The sequence below is a fragment of the Hemitrygon akajei genome, chromosome 19 (assembly GCF_048418815.1).
Source record: "Hemitrygon akajei chromosome 19, sHemAka1.3, whole genome shotgun sequence".
Taxonomy (NCBI): domain Eukaryota; kingdom Metazoa; phylum Chordata; class Chondrichthyes; order Myliobatiformes; family Dasyatidae; genus Hemitrygon; species Hemitrygon akajei.
This window is the reverse complement of record NC_133142.1, coordinates 66,249,137-66,272,870: the sequence shown is the minus strand read 5'-3', so window position 1 is coordinate 66,272,870 and position 23,734 is coordinate 66,249,137. Positions and strand designations below refer to the sequence as shown.

General features: G+C 38.2%; 1 protein-coding gene and 1 long non-coding RNA gene across 5 annotated transcripts in view; one reads left to right on the top strand and one right to left on the bottom strand.

Moving 5' to 3' along the window:
* nol8 (nucleolar protein 8) overlaps positions 1 to 21,076 on the top strand; it is a 72,316-nt gene extending 51,240 nt beyond the window's left edge. For all 3 annotated transcript variants that reach the window (XM_073072674.1, XM_073072677.1, XM_073072675.1), the window contains exons 11-17: positions 2,606 to 2,756; positions 4,261 to 4,344; positions 7,709 to 8,016; positions 12,532 to 12,655; positions 13,823 to 13,890; positions 14,026 to 14,108; positions 20,208 to 21,076. In XM_073072674.1, coding sequence (XP_072928775.1) covers positions 2,606 to 2,756; positions 4,261 to 4,344; positions 7,709 to 8,016; positions 12,532 to 12,655; positions 13,823 to 13,890; positions 14,026 to 14,108; positions 20,208 to 20,261 — 872 coding nt within the window. In that variant the 3' untranslated portion in view covers positions 20,262 to 21,076. The remainder of the gene's footprint in view (positions 1 to 2,605; positions 2,757 to 4,260; positions 4,345 to 7,708; positions 8,017 to 12,531; positions 12,656 to 13,822; positions 13,891 to 14,025; positions 14,109 to 20,207) is intronic.
* On the bottom strand, positions 19,489 to 21,996 carry LOC140742015 (uncharacterized). 2 transcript variants are annotated; one of them, XR_012102185.1, is made up of 2 exons: positions 21,778 to 21,996; positions 19,489 to 19,721 (listed from the first exon to the last, which is right to left on the bottom strand). It is a non-coding gene; the product is annotated as an uncharacterized lncRNA (long non-coding RNA). The 2 variants fall into 2 exon arrangements; XR_012102184.1 differs by lacking the exon at positions 21,778 to 21,996 and adding an exon at positions 21,095 to 21,711.
* Positions 21,997 to 23,734: the final 1,738 nt, after the last annotated feature.

Here is a 23,734-nt window from a genome sequence, read left to right as displayed (position 1 = left end):
AAAATTAAGATTTTTTATTTCTACCTTGTATCACTTAAGTTGGTCACTTGTATTCAAGTCTCTCTACGGAAAGTTAAGTGTTTTTGTGAATTAATGGAGGTATTATGACTATATTTGGCCTCTTAACAAGAAAACAGAAAACATGTACAACACACTGAAAATGCTGGAGGAACTCAGCAGGCCAGGCAGCATCTAGGAAAAGAGTACAGTCAATGTTTCCGGCCAAACATTGACTGTACTCTTTTCCTAGATGCTGCCTGGTCTGCTGAGTTCCTGTAGCATTTTGTGTGTGTTGCTCGGATTTCCAGAATTTGCAGATTTTCTCATTTGTAAACTGATAATAAATGTTATATGTATAAATTGTCTTATTGATTAAGATTACTGTGGTTAACTCATATTCCTTACCTTACAGTTTCAATCTGAGGCTGTGAAATACATCACATATATTCACTTTGATTCTTAATAAATTAACACTTTTGTGTGAGATAATTTTAAAAATCAGCTTGTTGGCTTGAAGATCAAAAGGAAAGACATTTGTGAATGCTTGAGACTAGAAATAAAAGCTAAATAAACTATATAAACTGGAAAAAATTAAAAGAAGTTCCAAAAATTGTGATCATTCACTCACTCTGTAGAACACATTCGTAGTCAGGGCTTCAGGTTAAGTAAAGTCTTTAAGAATGCATCAGATTCTTATTGCACCCAATTTTTTAGCTCTTAATTTGAGGTGAGATAAATAGGCACTACATTTGTTACCTTACAAAATCATCTTGCCTTCAGTAAGCCATAATGTACATATTGTCAGTTTGATATGAACTGCTCAAATATTTCTAAATATCGATCTACAAATTTTTATGATGGTAAATTGTTTTCTTTTCATGCATGCAACTGAATTTCATTCCATGCATATATTGATTTGCTGGAGATCTTGATTTGAGGGAAGAAATGGATGCTGTTGGTGATAAGTAGAAGGATTTCTCTGGTACTTTTGAATTTTTTTAAGGGAAAACCTCAGGAATAAGGGTGACTTTCTTTTGCATAACTTGTTTGGGTTTTGAACTAGTGCCATGGCACAGCCTTATTTAAGTCTGTATTGGATATGTCATGCCATGTTCATCATGTAGCATAGGTTAAGTTGGGATGTATTTCTGAAGGCAACCAAATTTGAGAATGATGTTACGCAATTCATTTTTTATTGAGCTAAGGCCCTTTGTGAAGGAGAAAACACTATAGTGGATGTTGCAACAACCTGCAATTTCCTAGAGATAATGAATATATTTATTGTACACCTTAATAGACAAAGTACTCATTGCAATTCAGGAAGTACTCCTTATCCTTTGGGAGAACAGTTAACTCTCTTTTACCCATTGTTTCTGAATACGTGTATGTTTTAAATATAGATGGGAAATATAGGGTATAATGCTGTGTGAAGTATTTAATTCCTGGAGCCACAGAGTTGTGCTATGGCTGTAGAAGTGCAGTGAATACTTAGTACATGAAACTTCCTTGCCATCTCATCCTTCTAACCTTCAATAGGGTGTCTGTCACAATAAATCATAAAAATGCACATTGGTTCCAAACAAGTGATAAATATAAAGTCTCACTTTTTATTTGGAAATGCTCACCATCTAACCATGAGGTGATAGTATGATCTGCAGAACACTTTGGAAATATGACATTATTGTCATAATCCAATGGCTTAATTGAATAAAAGTTTTCTAAAATATACTGAATAATTTGTCAATTACATTGTCAGGAAGATAACCTTCCCTTTTTGAAGAGCCAAGAGTCTAATCTGTTCTGCTGAAGTTTGTGCATACCTGCCATTCACTGCTAGCCATTAAAATCTGTGTACGTTTTACATAAACCAGTGGTATATTCAAGTTAGGAGAAGTTTCTGTATTGATTACACTGTTAACTGCCTATGTGGTTGATATTATAAATTGAGCTAACACAAACTTCTTTTTACCAGCGCATAGTTAATATCAGGGATTTTAAAAATATGTCCGGCAACATTTTACTGTTTTATTTATCATGGTTTGGATCCTACAAACAAATCATATAAGCATGAGAAAATTACAAAGAAAAGAAAAATCCTTAAAATAAAAGTAATGTGGAGAATTGATAAAAAGTGGTCATTGGTACTTAGTCTGTACCCAAATTAAATGTTGTGTTTAGTCCTTTTTAAAATTGACAAATGGGAAGAAAATAGATGGAGATGCTTATAATAGAGTGAAAGTAGATAAATCATAGAGGAGTGCAGGAGAGTGAGAGGACAATTTTGTTGAAAGATCTTTCTGTCTTATAAATGAAGGTCAAAAGTATTCTGCTGGTATCGTGTTTAGGCCAACATTCTGTTCAAAGTGAAAAGTAAAAGATGAATCAGAAATAAGATCAAACTCTACTGATGTCCACACTTGTTGCTGTTTAGTAACCTATGATGCATTTGAGAAAGCCAAAAAGCATCAGGTTAGACCATTTACACGGCACCTATCCATGCAATCCCAGGAGATGCAACAACTCCCTTTTTGTTTACTGTTGAACAACCTAATGAAGTAGCAATTTACTTAAATGCATATTTAAGGATTATAATTTTTTGTTGCAGAAGAATCAGTCACAGTTGGAAAACAGAATGCTGAGGAAGAAGAGCTTATTGCAGAAAAAAGAAGAGCTTTGAATATCTTGAAGAGTATCGTTCAGGAAGGCATCGAAAAAACTGAAGTCAATAAAGAACACAGAAAATTAAAACATTTCAGGTATATTTTAATTGACTTTAAATATTTATAAAACCCATCACAGCCTAAAATTATTAATTTGCCATTGTTAATCACAAACCCAGCATTACCAATTATTTCAATGTGTGTTTTTCTTAAAGAAAACAAACTTTTGTTATATCGGTTAAAGCTTTGTGAGCATCAACTTAAAGCCAATAAATATTTTTCTTAAAGATAGCACATTTGTTCCGCCAATAAAGTTCTTTTGCTCACCCTGCAAAAACGCAGAATAAAGTAACAGCTACAGAGAAAGTGCAATGCAGGTAAACTATAGAGTACAAAATAATAATGAGATTGTGAAGTCAAGAGACTGTCTTGTTGTACTAAGGACAATTTATTGGTCTTACACAGGGTTAGGAACTGTCCTTGAGCCTGGTGGTATGTGATTTTCAGGGATTTGATTCTTCTGCTCAATGTAATAGAGGAAAAGAGAGAAAAAGTGGTCTACTTGGCCTCTTTTATTGCATTGAAGTTAGCTTCAACTGTGTACCATAAGATATAGGAGCAGAATTAGGCCTTTTGGCCAATGGAGTCTGCTTGGCCATTTCATCATGGCTAATTCATTTTTTTTCTCTCATCCCAATCTCCTGCCTTTTCTCTGTGTCCCTTCATGCTCTGACCAATCAAGGGATCTCAACCTCTGCCTTAGATATATATAAAGATTTGGCTTCCACAGCTGCTTGTGGCAATGAATTCCACAGATTCACTACTTTCTAGCTAAAGAAATTCCTCATCTCCATTCTAAAAGGACACCTTCCTATTCTAAGGCTGTGTGTTCTGATCTTAGATTCTCCCACCATAGGAAACCTCTTCATCTCTTCATCTTCACTCCATCAAGGCCTTTCACTATTCGATAGGTTTCAATGAGGTCACCCCTCATTCTTCTTAATTCCAGTGAAATCAGGCCCAGAGCCATTAAACACTCTTCACGTGACAAGCCATTTAAACCTGGAATCATTATTGTGAACCTTCTTTGATCCCTTTCCAGTTTCAGCACATCCTTTCTAAGATAAGGACCTCAAAACTATTCATAGCCCTCCAAGTGAGGCCTCACCAGTGCTTTATAAAGTCTCAAAAATATTCTAGTCCTCTTGAAATTAATGCTAACATAGCATTTGCTTTTCCTTTGCTTTTTTAATATAAAAAGATTTGGTCCCAACACAGACCCCATGGAACACCACTAGTCACCAACGGCCAACCAGAAAAAGATGCGTTTATTCCCACTCTTTGCCTCCTGCCAATCAGCCACTGCTTTGTCCATGCTAAAATCTTTCCTGTAATACAACAAAATGATGATACTAGTGTATGACAAAATAATGCCAATAGTTTCCCAAAGGGAACGGTTGACATCAAAATGACAATTAGTACAATACTGTATGCTATTGCAATGTGCTTAATTTTAAAAAAAGAATCATTAAAGTTGTACTCTATTTCAATAACTTTACCAAATTTTTTCTTTTAAATATAAAATGTTCCATTTTTCCAGAGATGTTTCTGCACTGCAGTATGATCCTACAAGAAAAGATCATATTATCTATGAAAACAAGTTTGAGGAAACTAAGAAAATAAGGTAATAACAAATGCAATATGGAGCAGTACGTAGTAACCTACAATTACCATTCAGTTGTTAAATACAGATGAGTAATTAAGAATTTCTATAATCTAGTCTATTGTGGAAACATTCTGAACCAGTAGAATGGCAGTATATTTGTAATGTTTATTCCAAAATTGGCTAGTACCGTATATTCTGGAGTATAAGCCGAACCCCCATTTTCAAGGTTAAAAAGGTGACTTTTTCATGTTACCTTTGTATAAGTCAACCCCTTTTGTACAGGTTTTTGATTTAACCAGAAAAGATCACAAGATCTCACATGCCCATACTCAGCTTTGCCGGATCCGGAACCTGGAAATTTTGTGAACCGGTACTGCTAAGAAAACAGGCCTACACATTGTAGAGTGTTATAAGCGAATTCTTAATAAATAAATCAGGGAGGGAAATTTTGGATTAGGTCTCCAATGGAAAAGAATCCTCTGAACTGTAACCCCCATGAAACCATTTAGCACCCATCGTAATCTCGTTAAAACATAACACGGGGTGACGAGATCAGTACATGTACTCAGTATTGAGTTTGTGACCACCATGTATAAAAGATTAAAATGAATGCGATATGATGCTGGCTTCAAGCTGAAGTTTGTTGATTTTGCTGAAGGAACAAATAATTCTGCAGCTGCTAAGAAGTTTAGTGTAAATGAGAAACAAGTGAGAGAGTGGAGGAAGGCAGAAGACACACTGAGGGAAATGCCAAAGACGAAATGTGCAAACCATGGGAAAACATGCCAGTGGCCGGAACTGGAAGAAAAATTTTTAGAGTGGGTGAATCACCAGCGAACATTTGGATACATTGTTGCCAGAGAAATGATTCGAGTTCAAGTGTTGAAATGGGCCAAAAAACACCGTGAGATCAGCGAAAATTTCAGCAAAGTTGGTGCACCCGATTTATGAATAGACGTGATCTTGTATTACAAAGATTGCTCAGAAAATTCCCACGGGGTGTTGTTGTTTCAAGAACCCTGCTGGATGGATGAAGCAGGTTGCTTGAAGTAGGTTAAAGTGGTTTGGTGTCGACGTCCCGAAGGTTTCGGGAAGGAAAAGTCGCTACTTGTCTGGGACATGTTAAAGCACACTTGTCAGGTAAGACAAAAGCAGCATTGAAAGCTGAAAATATGGACACTGCAGTCATCTCTGGTGGTTTGATGTCTGTTCTCCAGCCACTAGATGTGAGTTTAAACAAACCATTCATGTGTCAACAGTGGAACGAATTTGACTCAAAAACAGACAATAAATATGACCTTTCTTCCGTGCATTCGTTTTTGCAAAGTTGGCACCCCCTGTATAAGCTGACCCCCTAATTGTAGGACCAAAATTTAGGGCCAAATTCTCGGCTTATACACCGGAATTAACGGTATCATCATGATAATCTCAGTAGGAAGCTTGTGCTCCAAAATACAGAATAGGCCTTTCTGCCAGGATTGAAAGTTTTGCTTATGTGATTTCTTGATGAAAGATGAAAATTGTTTGTGAATGGGTGTCTTTAACTTGGGTTATGCGTATCTATATGTAGAAGATCGATTTTCATTTTTTTTCATCCCATCTATTAAAATTGCATCCTGAACAGTGAAAACTTGAGGATTAATTTAGTACAAGAATTAAAAGATTCAAATTCTGTAGTTCTGTAAAATTAAGAATACTGATGTCAATGAAACATTTTTTGCATTATTTGATAAGAGATAGTTTGTAGATATAACTTAATTTAATTTAACTTAGTTTAAAAATGTTACTTAATTTCCAAGTTTAAAGAATTGTTCTGAAAAATATAGGTACATTTTTCAGAAGAAGCATAAGGCAAATTGCAGTTTTAGCTACCTGTTAAAATCATTATAAGGTTTATCCTTTTATTTTTACAATCCTGTCTGTTGAAGTACAGAATTTTAAAGTTTCATCCCCTTTTCACCAACTTCCATCATGCTCTCACTTTCACATAGTTTTTCCATCGTCTTCTCAACTTTGGAATGTCATATTCAGAATCTTTTAAAATATTCCATATTTTTCCAAACAATTGACATTAGGATGTCTTTTTCTCAATTTTTTCTCTGCTGTTGAATGTACCGTTGCTGTTTTCCAATGTAATTTTAATTATCTGTTGGAAAATCTCTTGACATGGCTTGATGTAAAAAGCTGTTTTATAAGTCTGAAACATACAAGGACCTCATTGACTAAAGGTTATAAATGTCTGCAATGAATTTGGAAAGGAGATTGGTAATCCCACTAAGGCCAATTTGGTTTAACAAGTTATATTAAATAGAGAATAACATCAGCAAGTTTGCTGATGATACTAAGCTGGGTGGCAGTGTGACATGTGATGAGGATGTTAGGAGAATTCAGGGTGACTTGGATAGGCTGAGTGAGTGGGCAGATACTTGGCAGATGATGTTTAATGTGAATAAGTGTGAGGTTATCCACTTTGGGAGTAAGAACAGGAAGGCAGATCATTATCTGAACGGTGTACAGTTAGGTAAGGGAGAAATACAAAGAGATCTAGGAGTCCTTGTTCATCAGTCACTGAAGGTGAATGAGCAAGTGCAACAGGCAGTGAAGAAGGCTAATGGAATGTTGGCCTTTATTACAAAGGGAATTGAGTTCAAGAGCAAGGAAATCCTTTTGCATTTGTACAGGGCCCTGGTGAGACCACACCTGGAGTACTGTGTACAGTTTTGGTCTCCAGGGTTAAGGAAGGACATCCTGGCTGTAGAGGAAGTGCTGCGTAGATTCACGAGGTTAATTCCTGGGATGTCCAGACTGTCTTACGCAGAGAGGTTAGAGAGACTGGGCTTGTACACGCTGGAATTAAGGAGATTGAGAGGGGATCTGATTGCAACATATAAGATTATTAAGGGATTGGACAAGATAGAGGCAGGAAATATGTTCCAGATGCTGGGAGAGTCCAGTACCAGAGGGCATGGTTTGAGAATAAGGGGTAGGTCATTTAGGACAGAGTTAAGGAAAAACTTCTTCTCCCAGAGAGTTGTGGGGGTGTGGAATGCACTGCCTCGGAAGGCAGTGGAGGCCAATTCTCTGGATGCTTTCAAGAAGGAGCTAGATAGGTATCTTATGGATAGGGGAATCAAGGGATATGGGGACAAGGCAGGAACCGGGTATTGATAGTAGATGATCAGCCATGATCTCAGAATGGCGGTGCAGGCTCGAAGGGCCGAATGGTCTACTTCTGCACCTATTGTTTATTGTCTATTGAGAACATCTTGCAGCTATTAACCTGTGTCAGAAGTTTGCTTTCTACTAAAAAGGGTTAAGTTGACCTTGACCAAATTAATCGAATTTACATCTTAGTTGTTGACTTCTTTTATAAATATTGCAGCAAAGCAGCAAAAAAGAAAATGAAAGAAGAGGAACAGAAACTTCCAGAAGTATCAAAAGAAATCTATTATGATGTGAATAAGAACCTGAAAGGAATGTTCATTTCTAGCACCAAAGAAAAAGAAAAAGTTGCATGGGACAAGAAGGATGAGAGTCAGCTTGAAAACCAGTGCTCTGAATCTTCTGAAGTCCCAACCATCCAGCACATATTTGATAACCTTTTCAGTAAAAATGCTGTTAAGGAAGAATCTACAAATTTTACATTTTCATTTTTTGAAGCAGCCACTCGTGATTCCAGTCAAAAGCCAGGTAAAAAAAAAGTTTGTGAAAATTGTTCTTTAGTTTTGGACACTTTTTACCTTCTGATGCCAAGTTCCAGCCTTCTAATTATGTTATAGTAAAATGTCCCAGTGAAATTTCTTCACCCAACTGCCATAATTCTTATCCCTGCCCTTTAGAACAGCAGATTACTGTATGAATTCAGGAGACTTGACTTTTACAACACACACAAAATGCTGGTGGAACACAGCAGGCCAGGCAGCATCTATAAGGAGAAGCACTGTCGACGATTTGGGCCGAGACCTTTCATCAGGACTAACTGAAAGGAAAGATAGTAAGAGATTTGAAAGTAGTGGGAGGAGGGAGAAATGCGAAATGATAGGAGAAGACCGGAGGGGGTGGGATGAAGCTAAGAGCTGGAAAGGTGATTGGCGAATGTGATACAGAGCTGGAGAAGGGAAAGGATCATGGGACAGGAGGCCTCAGGAGAAAGAAAGGGGGAGGGGGGAAACACCAGAGGGAGATGGAGAACAGGCAGAGTGATGGGCAGAGAGAGGGAAAAAAACCAAACAACTAAATATGTCAGGGATGGGGTAATAAGGGGAGGAGGGGCATTAACGGAAGTTAGAGAAGTCAATGTTCATGCCATCAGGTTGGAGGCTACGCAGCTGGTATATAAGGTGTTGTTCCTCCAACCTGAGTGTGGATTCATTTTGACAGTAGAGGAGGCCATGGATAGACATATCAGAATGGGAATGGGACGTGGAATTAAAATGTGTGGCCACTGGGAGATCCTGCTTTCTCTGGTGGACCGAGTGTAGGTGTTCAGTGAAACGGTCTCCCAGTCTGCTTCGGGTCTCACCAATATATAAAAGGCCACACCGGGAGCACCGGATGCAGTATACCACACCAGCCGACTCACAGGTGAAGTGTCGCCTCACCTGGAAGGACTGTCTGGGGCCCTGAATGGTGGTGAGGGAGGAAGTGTAAGAGCAGGTGTAGAACTTGTTCCGCTTACAAGGATAAGTGCCAGGAGGGACATCGGTGGGAAGGGATGGGGGGGACGAGTTGGCAAGGGAGTCGCTTAGGGAGTGATCCCTGCGGAAAGCAGAAAGAGGTGGGGAGGGAAAGATGTGCTTGGTAGTGGGATCCCGTTGGAGGTGGCGGAAGTTACGGAAAACTATACGTTGAACCTGGAGGCTGGTGGGGTGGTAGGTAAGGACAAGGGGAATCCTATCCCGAGTGGGGGTGGCGGGCAGATGGGGTGAGGGCAGATGTGCGGGAAATGGGAGAGATGCGTTTGAGAGCAGAGTTGATGGTGGAAGAAGGGAAACCCCTTTGTTTAAAAAAGGAAGACATCTCCTTCGTCCTGGAATGAAAAGCCTCATCCTGAGAGCAGATGCGGCGGAGACGGAGGAATTGTGAGAAGCAGATAGCATTTTTGCAAGAGACAGGGTGGGAAGAGGACTAGTCCAGGTAGCTGTGAGAGTCTGTAGGCTTATAATAGATATCAGTAGATAAGCTGTCTCCAGAGATGGAGACAGAAAGATCAAGAAAGGGGAGGGAGGTGTCGGAAATGGACCAGGTAAATTTGAGGGCAGGGTGAAAGTTGGAGGCAAAGTTAATGAAGTCAACGAGCTCAGCATGCGTGCAGGAGGCAGCACCAATGCAGTCGTCGATATAGAACATAGAATAGTACAGCACATTACAGGCCCTTCGGCCCACAATGTTGTACCAACCCTCAAACCCTGCCTCCCAAATAACCCCCCACCTTAAATTCCTCCATATACCTGTCTAGTGGGATGTAGGGAAGGAAAAGGGGGGGACGGATACCCATATAGGCTTGGAACATGGACTGTTCCATGAAGCTAACAAAAAGGCAGGCATAACTGGGACCCATACGGGTGCCCATGGCTACACCCTTGGTTTGGAGGAAGTGGGAGGAGCCAAAGGAGAAATTATTGAGAGTAAGAACTAATTCCGCTAGACGGAGGAGAGTGGTGGTAGAGGGGAATTAGTTAGGTCTGGAATCCAAAAAGAAGCGAAGTGCTTTGAGACCGTCCGGGTGAAGGATGGAGGTATATAGGGACTGGACGTCCATGGTGAAAATAAGGCGGTGGGGGCCAGGGAACTTAAAATCTTTGAAAAAATTCAAAGTGTGAGAAGTGGGAAGAGATTGAACAAGGGGGGATAAGACAGTGTCGAGGTTTGCAGAAATGAGTTCGGTGGGGCAGGAGCAAACTGAGACAATGGGTCTATCTGGACAGGCAGATTTGTGGATCTTGGGTAGGAGGTAGAAACGGGAAGTGCAGGGTGTGGGAACTATGAGGTTGGTGGCAGTGGATGGGAGATCCCCAGAGCTAATAAGGTTGGTGATGGTATACTGATATAGAGACTTGACTCTTGATGCTTTGTATCAGTATTAAAAATGTGCCTCTACCGCAAAAGAAACCCAGAGTGCTGTTTAGTGTTAAATTTTCAGTGATAATCTGACCAATATGTATTCAGAATCCAACACTAATAAAAGACATCATGTAAGTACCTAACCTAATAAGAACTTGTAATATTCAAATGAGCAGCCATATTTTCCTACATAATAACTATATGTCAAAATGTACTTAAGCTACAGCAAAGCACGTTGTGACGGGCTGTGTGAAAGCCTTATAAATGCATTTTGTCACTTATTTTCCTTTCCCTTAACCTTGCAAGTTCTATGCTGCTCCAGTGATTTGTATTTTTCAACTGTTGCAGACACTTTTTCACATACATACATTGAGACATACATATACATCAGATGATTGGAAGTTTGCATTGGCCATCAGTACAGAATTGAATTACGATCACTCAGCAGTAATAAGAAATCTCAAGGCACTTGAAGTAGTCTGCCTGTGGATGAAAATAGGAAATAGGAAAGAAGACAGAGAAAACGTATGTAGTTCAAAGTATAATAATTAATGGAAACTTATAGTGATGTATAAGATAGAAAATGAAATGCTTTCAAGAAGGTAATAGCATATTGTGAAGGAAATAAAAACAAAAAATGCTGGAAATAGTCATCATGTTGGGCAACCTCAGTGGGAAGAGTAGTAATCAGATCAATTATGTTTTATCAAAACTCAACATGCAGAGTTATTATTTCTACATATAACAATGTGAGGCTCTGCCTTTTTTTACTAGAGTAAAGGAAGACGCCGTGTGTAATGAACCAAAACAGGGACATATACACACCAGAATGCAAGACCAGAGAAAGTTGCAGACAAGACTAAAAGACAGAAAAGGATTCGAAAGCAAAAATGGAAATAACACTGACATAGATGAAAGTTTCAGCAACAGATATACAGAGAACAGAAGTTGGGTGCTTTCATGGATTTGAGATAGGCTGTCAGATAAATGTTTTCTGGACTGGTCATGTCATTATATTAAAAATAAAACTAGTGAATTGAAAATATTAGTACTGAAATTGATTTCTGTCAGCTCACTACACCAGTATGTTTATATAATTGTAGAAATAATTCCATACCTGAATAATCACCCCCATTAACTCTTCTTGTTAATATGGCTGAATGCTGCTGATAACTTATTTAAAAGTAACAACAACTCTCACTTACATCTCACCTTTAATGTTATGAAAACTTCCTAAAGAACTTCATAAACACTTTAACATAGATCAATGGTGTCACACAAGGAGATATTAAACAAAAGATTGGTCAAATGTGTGAATTTAAAACAATATCTTAAAAGTGATCCAGGGCTTATGAAATGTGTTTAGGGCCTTAGCAATTTAAGGCACTGCTGCTGTCAAGGTATAGTAGATTGATTACATTGGAAAACGAGCAAAAGACCAGAAATGGAAGAGTGCAAATATGCCATCCTTGTAAGTTGGGAGAGGATGACAGAAATAGAAAATAACAAACTTCACAACACAATTCAGTGACGATAAATCTGATTCTGATCACTTTTTTCAGAGGATGAGAATTTTATAGCAGCCAGTGTAGTTCGGCAAATGGAGGTAGGAATAATGGATGAATAAACTTGAGTTAGTACATTGGAGATCATCCAAAGCTCTATTACCAGTTTATGAGAGAGAACAATGGAGAGTTGCATTATTGTAGTCAAGTCCAGAAATAATACAGGTATGAATGAATGTTTCAGCAGCAGATGAACTGAGATAGAAATAAGTTGGGTGATTTTATGAATTTGAGATGAGCTGTCACAGATAGTCAAATCAAAATGGAACACTTGAGGCAAAAGTGACATCAAAATTTGAATCAACTAGTTCACATATACATAACTGCCAGAGACCACTGCTAAGAGAAGGAGTTTGTGAATGGGTTTGAAGATGTTTACTTCGTTCATCCCTTTATTTAATTGGAGGATGTACAATATATGGGCTCAATATTCATCCTTCCCTGTACAAGGAAGCTGCTGATATTGGGTATTCAACAGAATGTGGTAATCAAATGTATCACTCTTTTAAGTTCAAAACAATTCAGTTTATACAACATATAGAAATAGAATATTTTGATTTGTCTTTTACTACTTCAGAACATTATAAAACTGAGCCAGTAACAATGTCAGCATTTCCATGGCATGAAGATCCTCGATTTCAAGACAGCTCATCTGAAGATGAGGGGGATATCGAAGATTGTGAAGTTAACACTGAAGAAAGGTAATTTTATTTTATTGTTTAGAGATGCAGTGCAGAACAGGCCCTTCCGACCCAACGGTTAACATCACCTAGCAACCCACCTATTTAACACTAGCCTAATCACAGGACAATCTCCAATGAATAATTAACCTATTAATCTGTATGTCTTTGGAATGTGGAAGGAAACCCACTCACTTAGAAAACTTACAAACTCCTTATAGACGGTGCCATATTCTAACTCCAAACTTTGGAATATCCCAAGCTGTAATAGCACCACGCTAACCGCTGCAGTACATGTTACTTTGAATTGACCTGACTCTTCTAGGCAGATTTCCCACATAACAGACTCTTAGTGTTGTCTGAATTGCATTCTTCTGTTTCAGCTAGATGCCAACACTAATACACCCATCTTGTTCCATAGACTCCTCATGATGTCCAACAGAGAAATGGAGACTTCTGCAGTTTTCTCAGAAGTTTACTTGCTGACTTGTGTCTTGGTAACTTGGCACAAGAACAGCAATCGCACTGAAATGGCTATAGACACCTGTGCACCTATGATTCAATGGCAGGCAAAAGACACGTTTGACATGTTTGCTGGTTGGTGGGACTTCCAGCCCATTTAGTTGATGTGAAATGTCATACAATTTGATTTTTTTCTGTCAAAATGTATGAAAGGAAAAATCATAACTGTTCTCCAATTTTATATTCAGTTGCATTGTTTAATGTTACTTGCACACTTCTAAATTATTTGTCTAAGCATCATTGGTAAACTTCAAGAAAAAATAAACATTGGAAAATATTGTTCTATAATAAACTTAAAAGCTTCACATTATGCAGTAAATTAAACTTGCACATCAACTTAAGGAAATTTTTGTGAACACATGATAAAATTAGAAATTTAATGGATATATTCAGTTGGAATCAGAATTGCAGATTTTTTTCAATCATTATAAAACCAATGACTTAAAATAAAGTTTTGTTGTCCTTTTGTACTTGACTTTAAGAATTATACTATTGCAGCAATTTTGAATTATAGATTTTCATTTTTGTAAAATTATGACATAATGCCATTCCTTTGCACTTTGAATATCTTTTAAGCAGATTGTAATCCTCATAATCCTTAGAATTCAAAATGTTTTTTTGAATGCCTGCTAACTTTAGTGACATTTGTTTTGAATTTTGTTACAGTTTGGTACAATTTCCTGAGAAGAAAGCAAATTTCTTTTTCTTTTTCAAAGATGACCAAAGGCTTAAAGGTAAAATAAGTGCAATATAAGTTATGTAGCATTAATACTGGATTTATGTTTCATTTACTCTTGAATTGCTGCATCTTTCAAAATGGCATTTTAAATAGATTATATCTCAGCAAGACTTGTTCTCTTTGCATTTAGATGGCCCTAAACTGTTTTGCCGAAGTAGAGATCTGACAGATGAGAGAGAAGCCTGGGAAAAAAAACGAGCATTACTAATTGAGGTAAATGATTTTCTAAATACCCAGATTCCATATACCCATTATCACCTATTGCCTATCCTAACAAAACCCCCCACTCTTCGTACTACTATATACTAATTTTTGTGCATCCTCAGTTACAATGCAGCGGCTCCACATAGTACACCAACTTTCACCTTTTTGCCTCCACAGATGCTGCTTGACCTACTGAGCTATTTCAGGTTTTTTTTGTTCTAGATTCCAGCATCCAGATTCTGTTTTATCTTTGTATACAACTAATTCTTTCAGAAGACAGGATAATCTTATTCCTTAATCTTTCAATATTAGCTCTGTAATTTCATACATTAAAAACGTACTAATTCTTAGATAATTAGTCATTTTAATGGATTATTCTGTTAGAATCAGGATTAATATCACTGGGATATGTCATCAAATTTGTTGTCTTTGTGGCAGCACTACAATGCAATACATAATAATAGAGAAAAATCATGAATTACAGTAAGTATAATAGTTAAATTAGATAGGTAGTGTAGAAGTATTATTTTTTAAATAGTAGTGAGGTAGTGTTCATGGGTTCAATGTCCATTCAGAAATCAGATGGCAGAGGGGAAGGACGGAAGGACTTGTTCCTGAATTGTTGAGTGTGCGCCTTCAGGTGCATGTACAAATGTACCTCTTTCTTGATGGTAGCAATGAGAGCAGAGCATGACCTGGGTGATGGGAGTCTTTAATGATGGATGCCACCATTTTGAGGCATTGCTCTTTGAAGATGTCATGGATATTACATAGGCTAGTGCCAGGGTGGAGCTGATTAAATTTACAAGTCTCTGCAGCTTATTTTGATCCCAGGCAAAAGCCCCCCCCCCCCCCCCACACACACACATACTAGATGGTGATGAAGCCAATTGGAACGATCTGTACAGTACATCTGTAGAAATTTGCAAGTGTCTTTGGTGGCATATCAAATCTCCTTAAATTTCAAATTAAGTATAGCCACCATCGTGCCATTGAAGCTGCATGATATGTTGGTCCTGGGATAAATCCTCAGAGATACTGACACCCAGGAACTTAAAGTTGCTCACTCTATCCACTTCCGATACCCCTGTCAGGACTGGTGTGTGTTTCCTTGACTTACCCTTTCTGAAGTTAGTTTTTTGGTCAAACTGACATTGAGTGCAAGGATGTTGCTGTGACACCACTGTGCTGGTATATCTCTCTCCTGTACACCCTCTCACCTCTCATCACCATTTGAAATTCTGCCAACAATAGTTGTGTTGTCAGCAAATATATAGATGACATTTGAGCTGTGCCTAGCCACACAGTCATGGGTGTAGGGAGAGTAGAGCAGTGGGCTAAGCACACATCTCTGAGGTGCGCCAGTGTTGATTGTCAGTGAGGTGGAGATGTTATTACTGATCCACACATATTGTGGTCTTCCGGTTAGGAAGTCAAAGATACAGCTGCAGAGGGAGGTACAGAGGCCCAGGTTTAGGATAATTAAGTTAAAACATGTAGGCTTTTATAATCATTGAACAAGTATTGCAGATAGCCTAAGGACATAGAACACTCAAGCCCTTGTGTATGCCCTGCATTAGATCATGGTAGATCTGAATTTTAAGTCATTTATTGCCTTGTTCAATAATCCTTAATGGCCTTGTGAATCAAAAATATTACCAATTTACTATTTTAATTAACCTGATGATAACATCTTGGTGAAAGTTTCAGAATTCTGCTTTCGTTGGTGTGAAGTGTAATTTAGATTGTGTGCTTTTTGTCACCGGGGGAATTAGTTTCTCTTTTCTCTTTGTCTTTATTTCACTTCATTCATCTCAATAGTGATTTTAAATTCAAGGTAAACCATGCCAGATCAATATCCGCTATCTGATACTGATGCTGTGAACTATGGTGGAGATACTGGTGGATTTGCATTAGCCCCTCCAAATTATCCTTCCTGAAGTGTGAAGCCAAGAACTAACTACAAAAATATAGTACAAGAAAATAAAAATCAAACTGCAGTTGGAACTGAGTGGATCTGAACCCTGGGTAGCACTGAATCCTTTTGTGCTTCAGTCCATTTGAGAAAAGGCATTGTTAAGTGTGCCAAAGTTATTTTTGTAGTTTTTCAGCAGTTTCATAAATTGAATCCCCAAATGTCTGCTAATCAACAGCTCTTGTCTTGTAGTGCTTGGAAAATATTCTGATTTGTCTTCCTTGCATCCAGAACAGAAAACAACATATTTTTGTCTTTCCTTTCCATCTTTATAGTTATGTTCAGTCACATAAATTCACATGAAAGATAGTTTTCTTCCATTTGTAGTATTTATTCTGCCGCTAAACTTCAATAAACTAGATTTTATGACTCCATTCCTTTGTGCAAGTCAACCACACAGTGAAAACTTTAGTCCTTGGGTCAATGGAGACATCATTCACCTGTACCACCAATTTGGTTCTGCTATTTCCTGACCGATTATTTTGTCATGAATAGGTTACTTGTGGTAATTTCATAATGCTCATTTTTGTTCACTTCTTTCTTGTTCGTTTGTTTATTTATTGTTGGCATGCAGTGCTGAATAAGCCCTTCCAGCCCTTCAATCCACACTGCCCAGTAATCCCCTGATTTAATCCTAGACTAATCACAGTGACCAATTAACCTACCAAATGGTACATCTTCAGAATGTGGGAAGAAATCAGAGCACCCAAAGGAAACCCATGTAATCACGAGGAGAATATACAAACTCTTTACAGACAGTGACAGGAATGTCTCGTGAGATCCATTTAAATAACAGTTTCATATTACACATCAGTTCATTCCCAAACCATTCAACAAGTTTTGTTAGATAACTAAGCCTTTACGATTCTATTTTGGCTAACTGATTAGTTGCTTTTTGTTAATGTACTTGGAATCTATAATCAACAGGTCAACTCAGAACTTTATCAATGAACACTTTAGAGTAAAGCACCGATGACTTGTTAATATATCTTTCTTTATGAGAAAAATAATATGGGCAATTCTCCATTCCAAGGGTCTGCACCTGAATGGAGAGAGTTTACACACACAATGCTAGATGCATTATTGGTGAAGAAACTGATATCAATTAACACTCTAGGGTGTAGTCCACAGAATTGTAGGAATTTATATAACTTCAATAACATTAATATGGCCATTGACATTTTTTAATATAGTTTCCATGGTGTATCAAGTAATTTATTCTTGCTGTTCATGATTGAATACATAGCATTAATACTTCCCTTTGTGGAGTCTTGTCCTTTAGTGGGGGAGAGGTGTATTTTATAGGAGTCATATCCATCAAGCAGTAAGGGAATTGTGAAGTCAGCAAGGCTTAAACAAATGGGAAAAGCAGTAGTGATGCTCCTGATCTCTAAACAAATAGAAAACTGCAAAGGGGTATAAGGAAAGTGGCAAAAGTGGCAGTAGAAACAACACAAGAAGGTATTCAAGGATATTAAGGGTAATTTTAGGAGATGTCATATATATCCATAGGTTCAAAGTTCAGAGTAAATTTGTTATCAAAGAACATACTGTCTAGATCATCATATACAAACCTGAGGTTTGTTTTCTTATGCACATACTCAATAAATCCAAGAATTATAAAAGAATCAGTGAAGGACCACACTTAACAGGATAGACCAATGAGCAAAAGACAACAGACTATGCAAATATAAAAGTGGGAAATAAATCAATCAATAATTAAGCAATAAATATCGAGAAGCTGAGATGAAGACTTTTTGAAAGTGAGTTCATAAATTGTGGAACAGTTCAGTGATAGGTCAAGTGAAGCTGAGTTAAGTTATCCATGCTGGTTCAAGAGCTTCATGGTTGAGGAGTAATAACTTCCTGAAACTGGTGGTGTGAGTTCTGAGGCTCCTGTGACAGCACTCAATGGTGGGGAGGGTTTTCCTCATGATGGACTGGTCCATATCCATTACTTTTTCAAGGGCACTGGTGTTTCCATACCAGGCCGTGATGCAACTAGTCAATATAGCCTCCACCACATGTCTATAGAAGTTTATCAAAGTTTTGGATGCCCTGCTAACTCTTTGATTTGGCCAACAACAGTGGTGTTGTCAGCAAACTTAAATATGGCATTAGAGCTGTGCTTAGCCTCACAATCATAAAGTGAGTAAAGCAGGGTCAATGAACACATCCTTATGGTACACCTTGGTTGTTGGAGATTGTGTTGCCAATCCAAACTGACCAGGGTTTGCAAGTGAGGAAATTGGGGATCCATTTGTACAAGGAGGTATTGAGGCCAAGCTGTTGAAGCTTATTGATTAGTTTTGAGGGGATGGTAATATTGAATGCTGAACTGAAGTCGATGAAGAGCATCCTGATATATGCACCTTTGCTGTCCAGATGTTCCAGGGTTGAATGAAGAGCCAATGAAATGGCATTTTCTATCCACCTGTTGTGCTGGTAGGCAAATTGGAGTGGATCCAATGTTGCTTCTCAGGCAGTTGCTGCGATTCATCACCAACCTCTCAAAGCACTTCATCACAGTGGATGTAAGTGCTACTGGATAATAGTTATTCAGGCAGGTTAACACATATTCTTCTTGGGCACCAGTATAATTGAAGCCGGCTTGAAGCAGGTGGGGTACCTCAGACTACCAAAACAAGAGCTTAAAGATGGTGGTGAACATGCCAGCCAGTTGATTAGTACAGGTTTTTAGTATTTGGCTAGGTACCCCATCTGGGTTGAATGCTTTCCGCAGGTTCATCCTCCTGAAGTTTGCTATCATTTTGGCCTCAGAGACTGAAATCACAGGGTCATTGGGGACTGGGAGTTTGTGAAGGTTCCTCCATGTTTTGACAGAGGAACCATCAATCTGTATAATCTGTCAGGCAAATTTTATTAAATAAAGCCTTTGGTTGTTTGTTGGTATATCAGTTAAAGGTTCTACCAAGTGTGTTGTGGCTAATTACTGCATTCGGTTATGTCTGCCTTATTCAAATTTTTTAACTAGTTCATCCTATATCCTTTTTCAATCTTAATATTGGATTGTGTCATGTTATGTTCACTTTTTAGCTTGCTATTCCATTATTTTTACATCATTGGCTACTTATCTCTGCACCAATGAAGCACCGCTGAAAGGTTGCTATTGTAATGTCAGAAATACATTCCTAGTCATTTTACACTGAAAAAGCTTCAACAAGCAGTAAAGTGGTATACTTTTGTGATGTTGATTGAAGAAAAATTATTAGCCAGGGAAATGTACTTTCTTAAAAATAGTATCTCATTCTTTTATATTTCTCTGAGTTGTTTTAACATCTTTACCTGAATGGTAAAAGTTTATTGATTTATGCACTGATGCAAATAAAAACTTAAAGCAGGATCACAAGCAGAATTCAGAAGAAAAACAAATTATGCACATTTTACAAGAAATAATTAAAACAAAAAAGCTTTTATTTTAGTTCAGTGATGGTAGTGTACTAAATCATAGTGATTAGAGTTTTGCTGGTTGGTTCAAGGACTGAGTCGTTGAAGTAGCTGTTCTTGAGCCAGGTGGGGGGAGTCCAGGGTTCTGTACTTCTTGCTGACATTAGCTGTGAGAAAATGGCATGGACTGGTTGGCAGGAATCTTTCATGATGGATTTTGCCACCTTAATGCAAGCCTCCTGTAGATACAAGGTTGGGAGGGATGTCACTGATATTTTGGGCAGAGTCCACTGCAGTCTGCAGCTTCTTGTGTTCCTACACATTCAAATTGCCTATGATGCCACCAGTCAAGATACTGTGTGGTATGTCTGTAAAAGTTTGTTAGAATGTGTGGTGACAAGCTTTAAAAGACATTGATGTTTTCCTTATGATTGCATCTATATGCTGGGCTTGGGAGAGGTCATCTTATGTGTTAACACCCAGGAATTTAAAGCTGCTGACTTTCTCTACCACTGATTACCCCAATGCAGACTGGTTCACATTGCTTCTGAACTCAACAATTAGCTTTAATTGTGGTGCACCTCCAAAAGTGTATAAAAGAGAATACATGCATATCCCACTTGCTGGAAATGCTGCCCTGTTTAGATGATCACTTATCTATGGACCCAAGAAAACATGTTAATCTAATGTTTTGTATAATGTCACATTTTATTCCCATTTCTCAGGAGTACCAAAAGAAGCACAAAACTGAAAAACGGAGAAAAAAAGACAAGCAATAGATCAGTTCACGGGAATGATGTGCTGTTAATCCAAACAGAAAACACACGAGAAATATTTGAAGATTTACTGTGATCTATTAAATAAGTATTTTATTCTAGTTTTATTACCTGTGGTCATAACTGGGACTGCTGCTGACTTAGGCTGACCTAACTTACAAGTCTGAGGTTAGAAATGATAAGACTGGAGATAAGCTGAATGAACTATTAGAGGATTTAAAAGCTTTGATTTTTGTAAATTTTTTGTACAAAAAATGTATTTTAAACTGTATATCAAGTCATGGATTTTGGTCTTTTGAAGAGTTATTAAATTTTTAGTATGAGACATTTGGGAAGACTACCTATTAACTTCAATTCAAATGATACATATGGAAGTGGGGGATTATTTTGGGAGTGTAGGGTGTTTTTTGCCCTTCAAATAGTCTCATTTTTTTTCCTCTGTACAGCTCCAGCTGATAATTGCGGTTTCACTGCAGAAATCCTGCATTGCGAAGTGTATGACAACACATGGGACCTTGTGATACATTTAATTCATAGAATAAGTGGTTCTCTTGCTATGCAACTGCCAAAATGTAACAATTTGTGGTTAATGCAAATCACAAAGAAATATTTGCTCATATCACGCTTCTTCCAGCAGCAATATTTATCCCAGAAAAATGGGAACCACACTTGTCGACTGTGTTCTTGCCTTCAGCATCCACTTGAGAGTGCAGTTGGAAGCTGGGTTTAAAATATCCTAAGAGCACTGTTATATTTTCATTATTCCTGTACCAAAAATCTCTCAATTAAAATTTGAAACATAATACCTACTTATCTATTGTTACATTATTACTTACCTAGGCTGGTGGTTAGCAGCTGCTTTGATTCTAACGTTCTCCTCAGTCGACTTTAATCTGTACTGTTGGACTCTGAGTTAAAAGTTTTGCTGCTCCTAGAAACAGCAATTCCAACGTCCTCCTTCTGAAAGGAAGTTTTTCCCCTCTTCTCTACTTGCACGTGCAAATTTGTTACTCTAATAGTTAACTAATAGTTAATACTCTAATAGTTACTTTATTAACTCAAAGCACATGGCCAATACTTTGAAGTAATGAGATGTAGCTGTCAACTTATGCACGTCCCACTTACCAACTAATGATGTTTAAGGGATAAAACATAGCTAGGTCTCCGACCAGAACTCTTTGCTATAGTTTGAACCCAGTGGTTAAAGGGCTGTCAGTCTCTCTGGCACTGGCTTCAAGACCATTTCTTCCGAATAGGTGTTCACCGTACGGTTAACTGAACTGCTTTTGGTTAATTTAGTAAAACACCGCAATAACTTCCAATTATTTTGCCCGCTCTTTGCAAAACCATTTGTATAATTACGTTTAAATCAGATATTAAACCGAAGTACTTTAGTTTTAAGAACGCTCAGCCATGTACTGATACAAAATCCAATTTACGCACGTATTAAGAATTTTCACCGCGATTAATCTCACAACCCCTTGACAAAGTTCTTAGAATCACTCCCGCTTCCACTTACCTTATTCGTTATAAGAATCTGTTTTAGCTCTGCAAATACCAAAACATCCGAATTATTGAGAACTTAAGTTATTTTGAAGTTGCAGACGTGAAAAAAAGCCGTCAACGCCACTAAAGAATCTCTAAATACTCCAACTATTGGCAATTTGTCTAAAGACCATCCCCCTTCCCAATGTTTTTATTCTCAACTGCGGAATTCAATGGTACTGGCACCCCCTCATATCCTTCAGCGCATAGGCGAATTCTCGCGATTCTAAAAATGAATTCAACGCGAACTTAAATATCTCATGACAAGCAAAATATGCAAGCCCTATATATTTTAAAAAGTTCTAGATACGCGCGGATCCATTCAGCGATCCTAGAAGATAATTAAACTATTAGATCTAAATATTATAAAGGAACATTAATGGATCTTGCAACACAAATTTGCAGGTGCTAGTATCTGTTGAATTTACCACTTGTGGAAAGAGAAACCAACGTTTCGGGTTTAGACTCTTACTTTGAACACATTTTAAACATTGACTCGACAATGTTAAAAATAAAACAAGTTTATTGGCAAAGTACATTATTGAAATAATTCGCAGACGTTACTCTAGGTGGAAAATAATCTTCCCGCCCCCTTTTACAAAAGCTTGCCTCAAGGTAAACAACTATAAAATTCAATTCTCAAATGCACTACAAAATGCTGCAAAGTCCTGTCGCATAAAACTTTCGCTTTTCACCACGTCGTCCTCTGAAGGAAAGTATTGTATACTCTGATCATGATCTACGGACTCGAAGAATTCGAAGTGTAGCAGATTCTCGTCACACGGGGGAGTCGTGATGCAGTCCAGCCCGCCACGGGCATTCTCTAACACGCCCAAATACGAGTCGATGTCAATATCCAGCTCTATTTCTGAGCCACTGTCACTTCCAATCGAGTCCGACCTTATATGCATTAATTGATATTTTTCGTGCATCAGGAACTGATTGGTATTTCTGGGTGCTCTCATGCCTGGTGCCCGGTTACCGTAGACGTTGGCTGGGCGTAATGTCACCCCCGAAGACACGGTAGGTTGGCGCTGGCTACAACGACCAAAAACAATGCCCGCTTTGGCACACTCCACTCTTGCACGCCTGTGACAGCGATAAGCCCCTCGTTTCCAATCGAGCCTGTGCTTCGAATACACTCTGTAATCAGGTCGCTCTTTACTGGCCTCCCAACGGGCAACGCCTCTTTTGCTGTGAGACATTCTACTTGTTAGGCGTGCCTTACCTTGTCACATACTCTTCGGCTTCAGAGCTGTTCAGTGTGAAGGAATAATGTTATTCCTTGTACGATGATAGTTACCGACGTGCTGTAAGCACTTCTTTCCGTCTACCTTTTTACTATCCTCCTCAACTTTTTTTTCACCCTACGTTTACTACAGTGCATACCCAGCTTAGGGTCAAACACGATCGGCTTTTGGTGCCGTCAAACAATTTAGTTCTTATAATGCACTCCAATCAATACAGACTTCTTAAAACGTTCTCTTCCAAACAGCTAATGCAGAGAGGGTGGGGTGTGGGGAGGCAGTAGAGGCATTAACGTAATACTGCTCTCGACAAACCACACAACTGGTACCGCTTGTTACTGGGCTTTCTATTTATCAACATTCCAATTTCGAATGCGAGGCTTGCCTGTCACATGACTATAACAACCAATAACAACTGCCATCTAGCTCTGCCTCAAAAAATATGGTCGCCCTCGAAATTAGATGGGCAATGTAAAGTGTGTGTGGGGGGGAGGAGAGGGTTGTATAGTCCGAGAAAAATAAAGATTTTGTTTAAATTGCTCACAAAATTTGGGGAAAAAACTGTAATTACTCACATTATAAATTCGACTATTTGCAATATATTTATTAAGAAACTTGCAGTGTTCACTTACAGTTACATGACTATGGTACATTTTACCTCTATCAATTTTGGTCGTCCTTAAT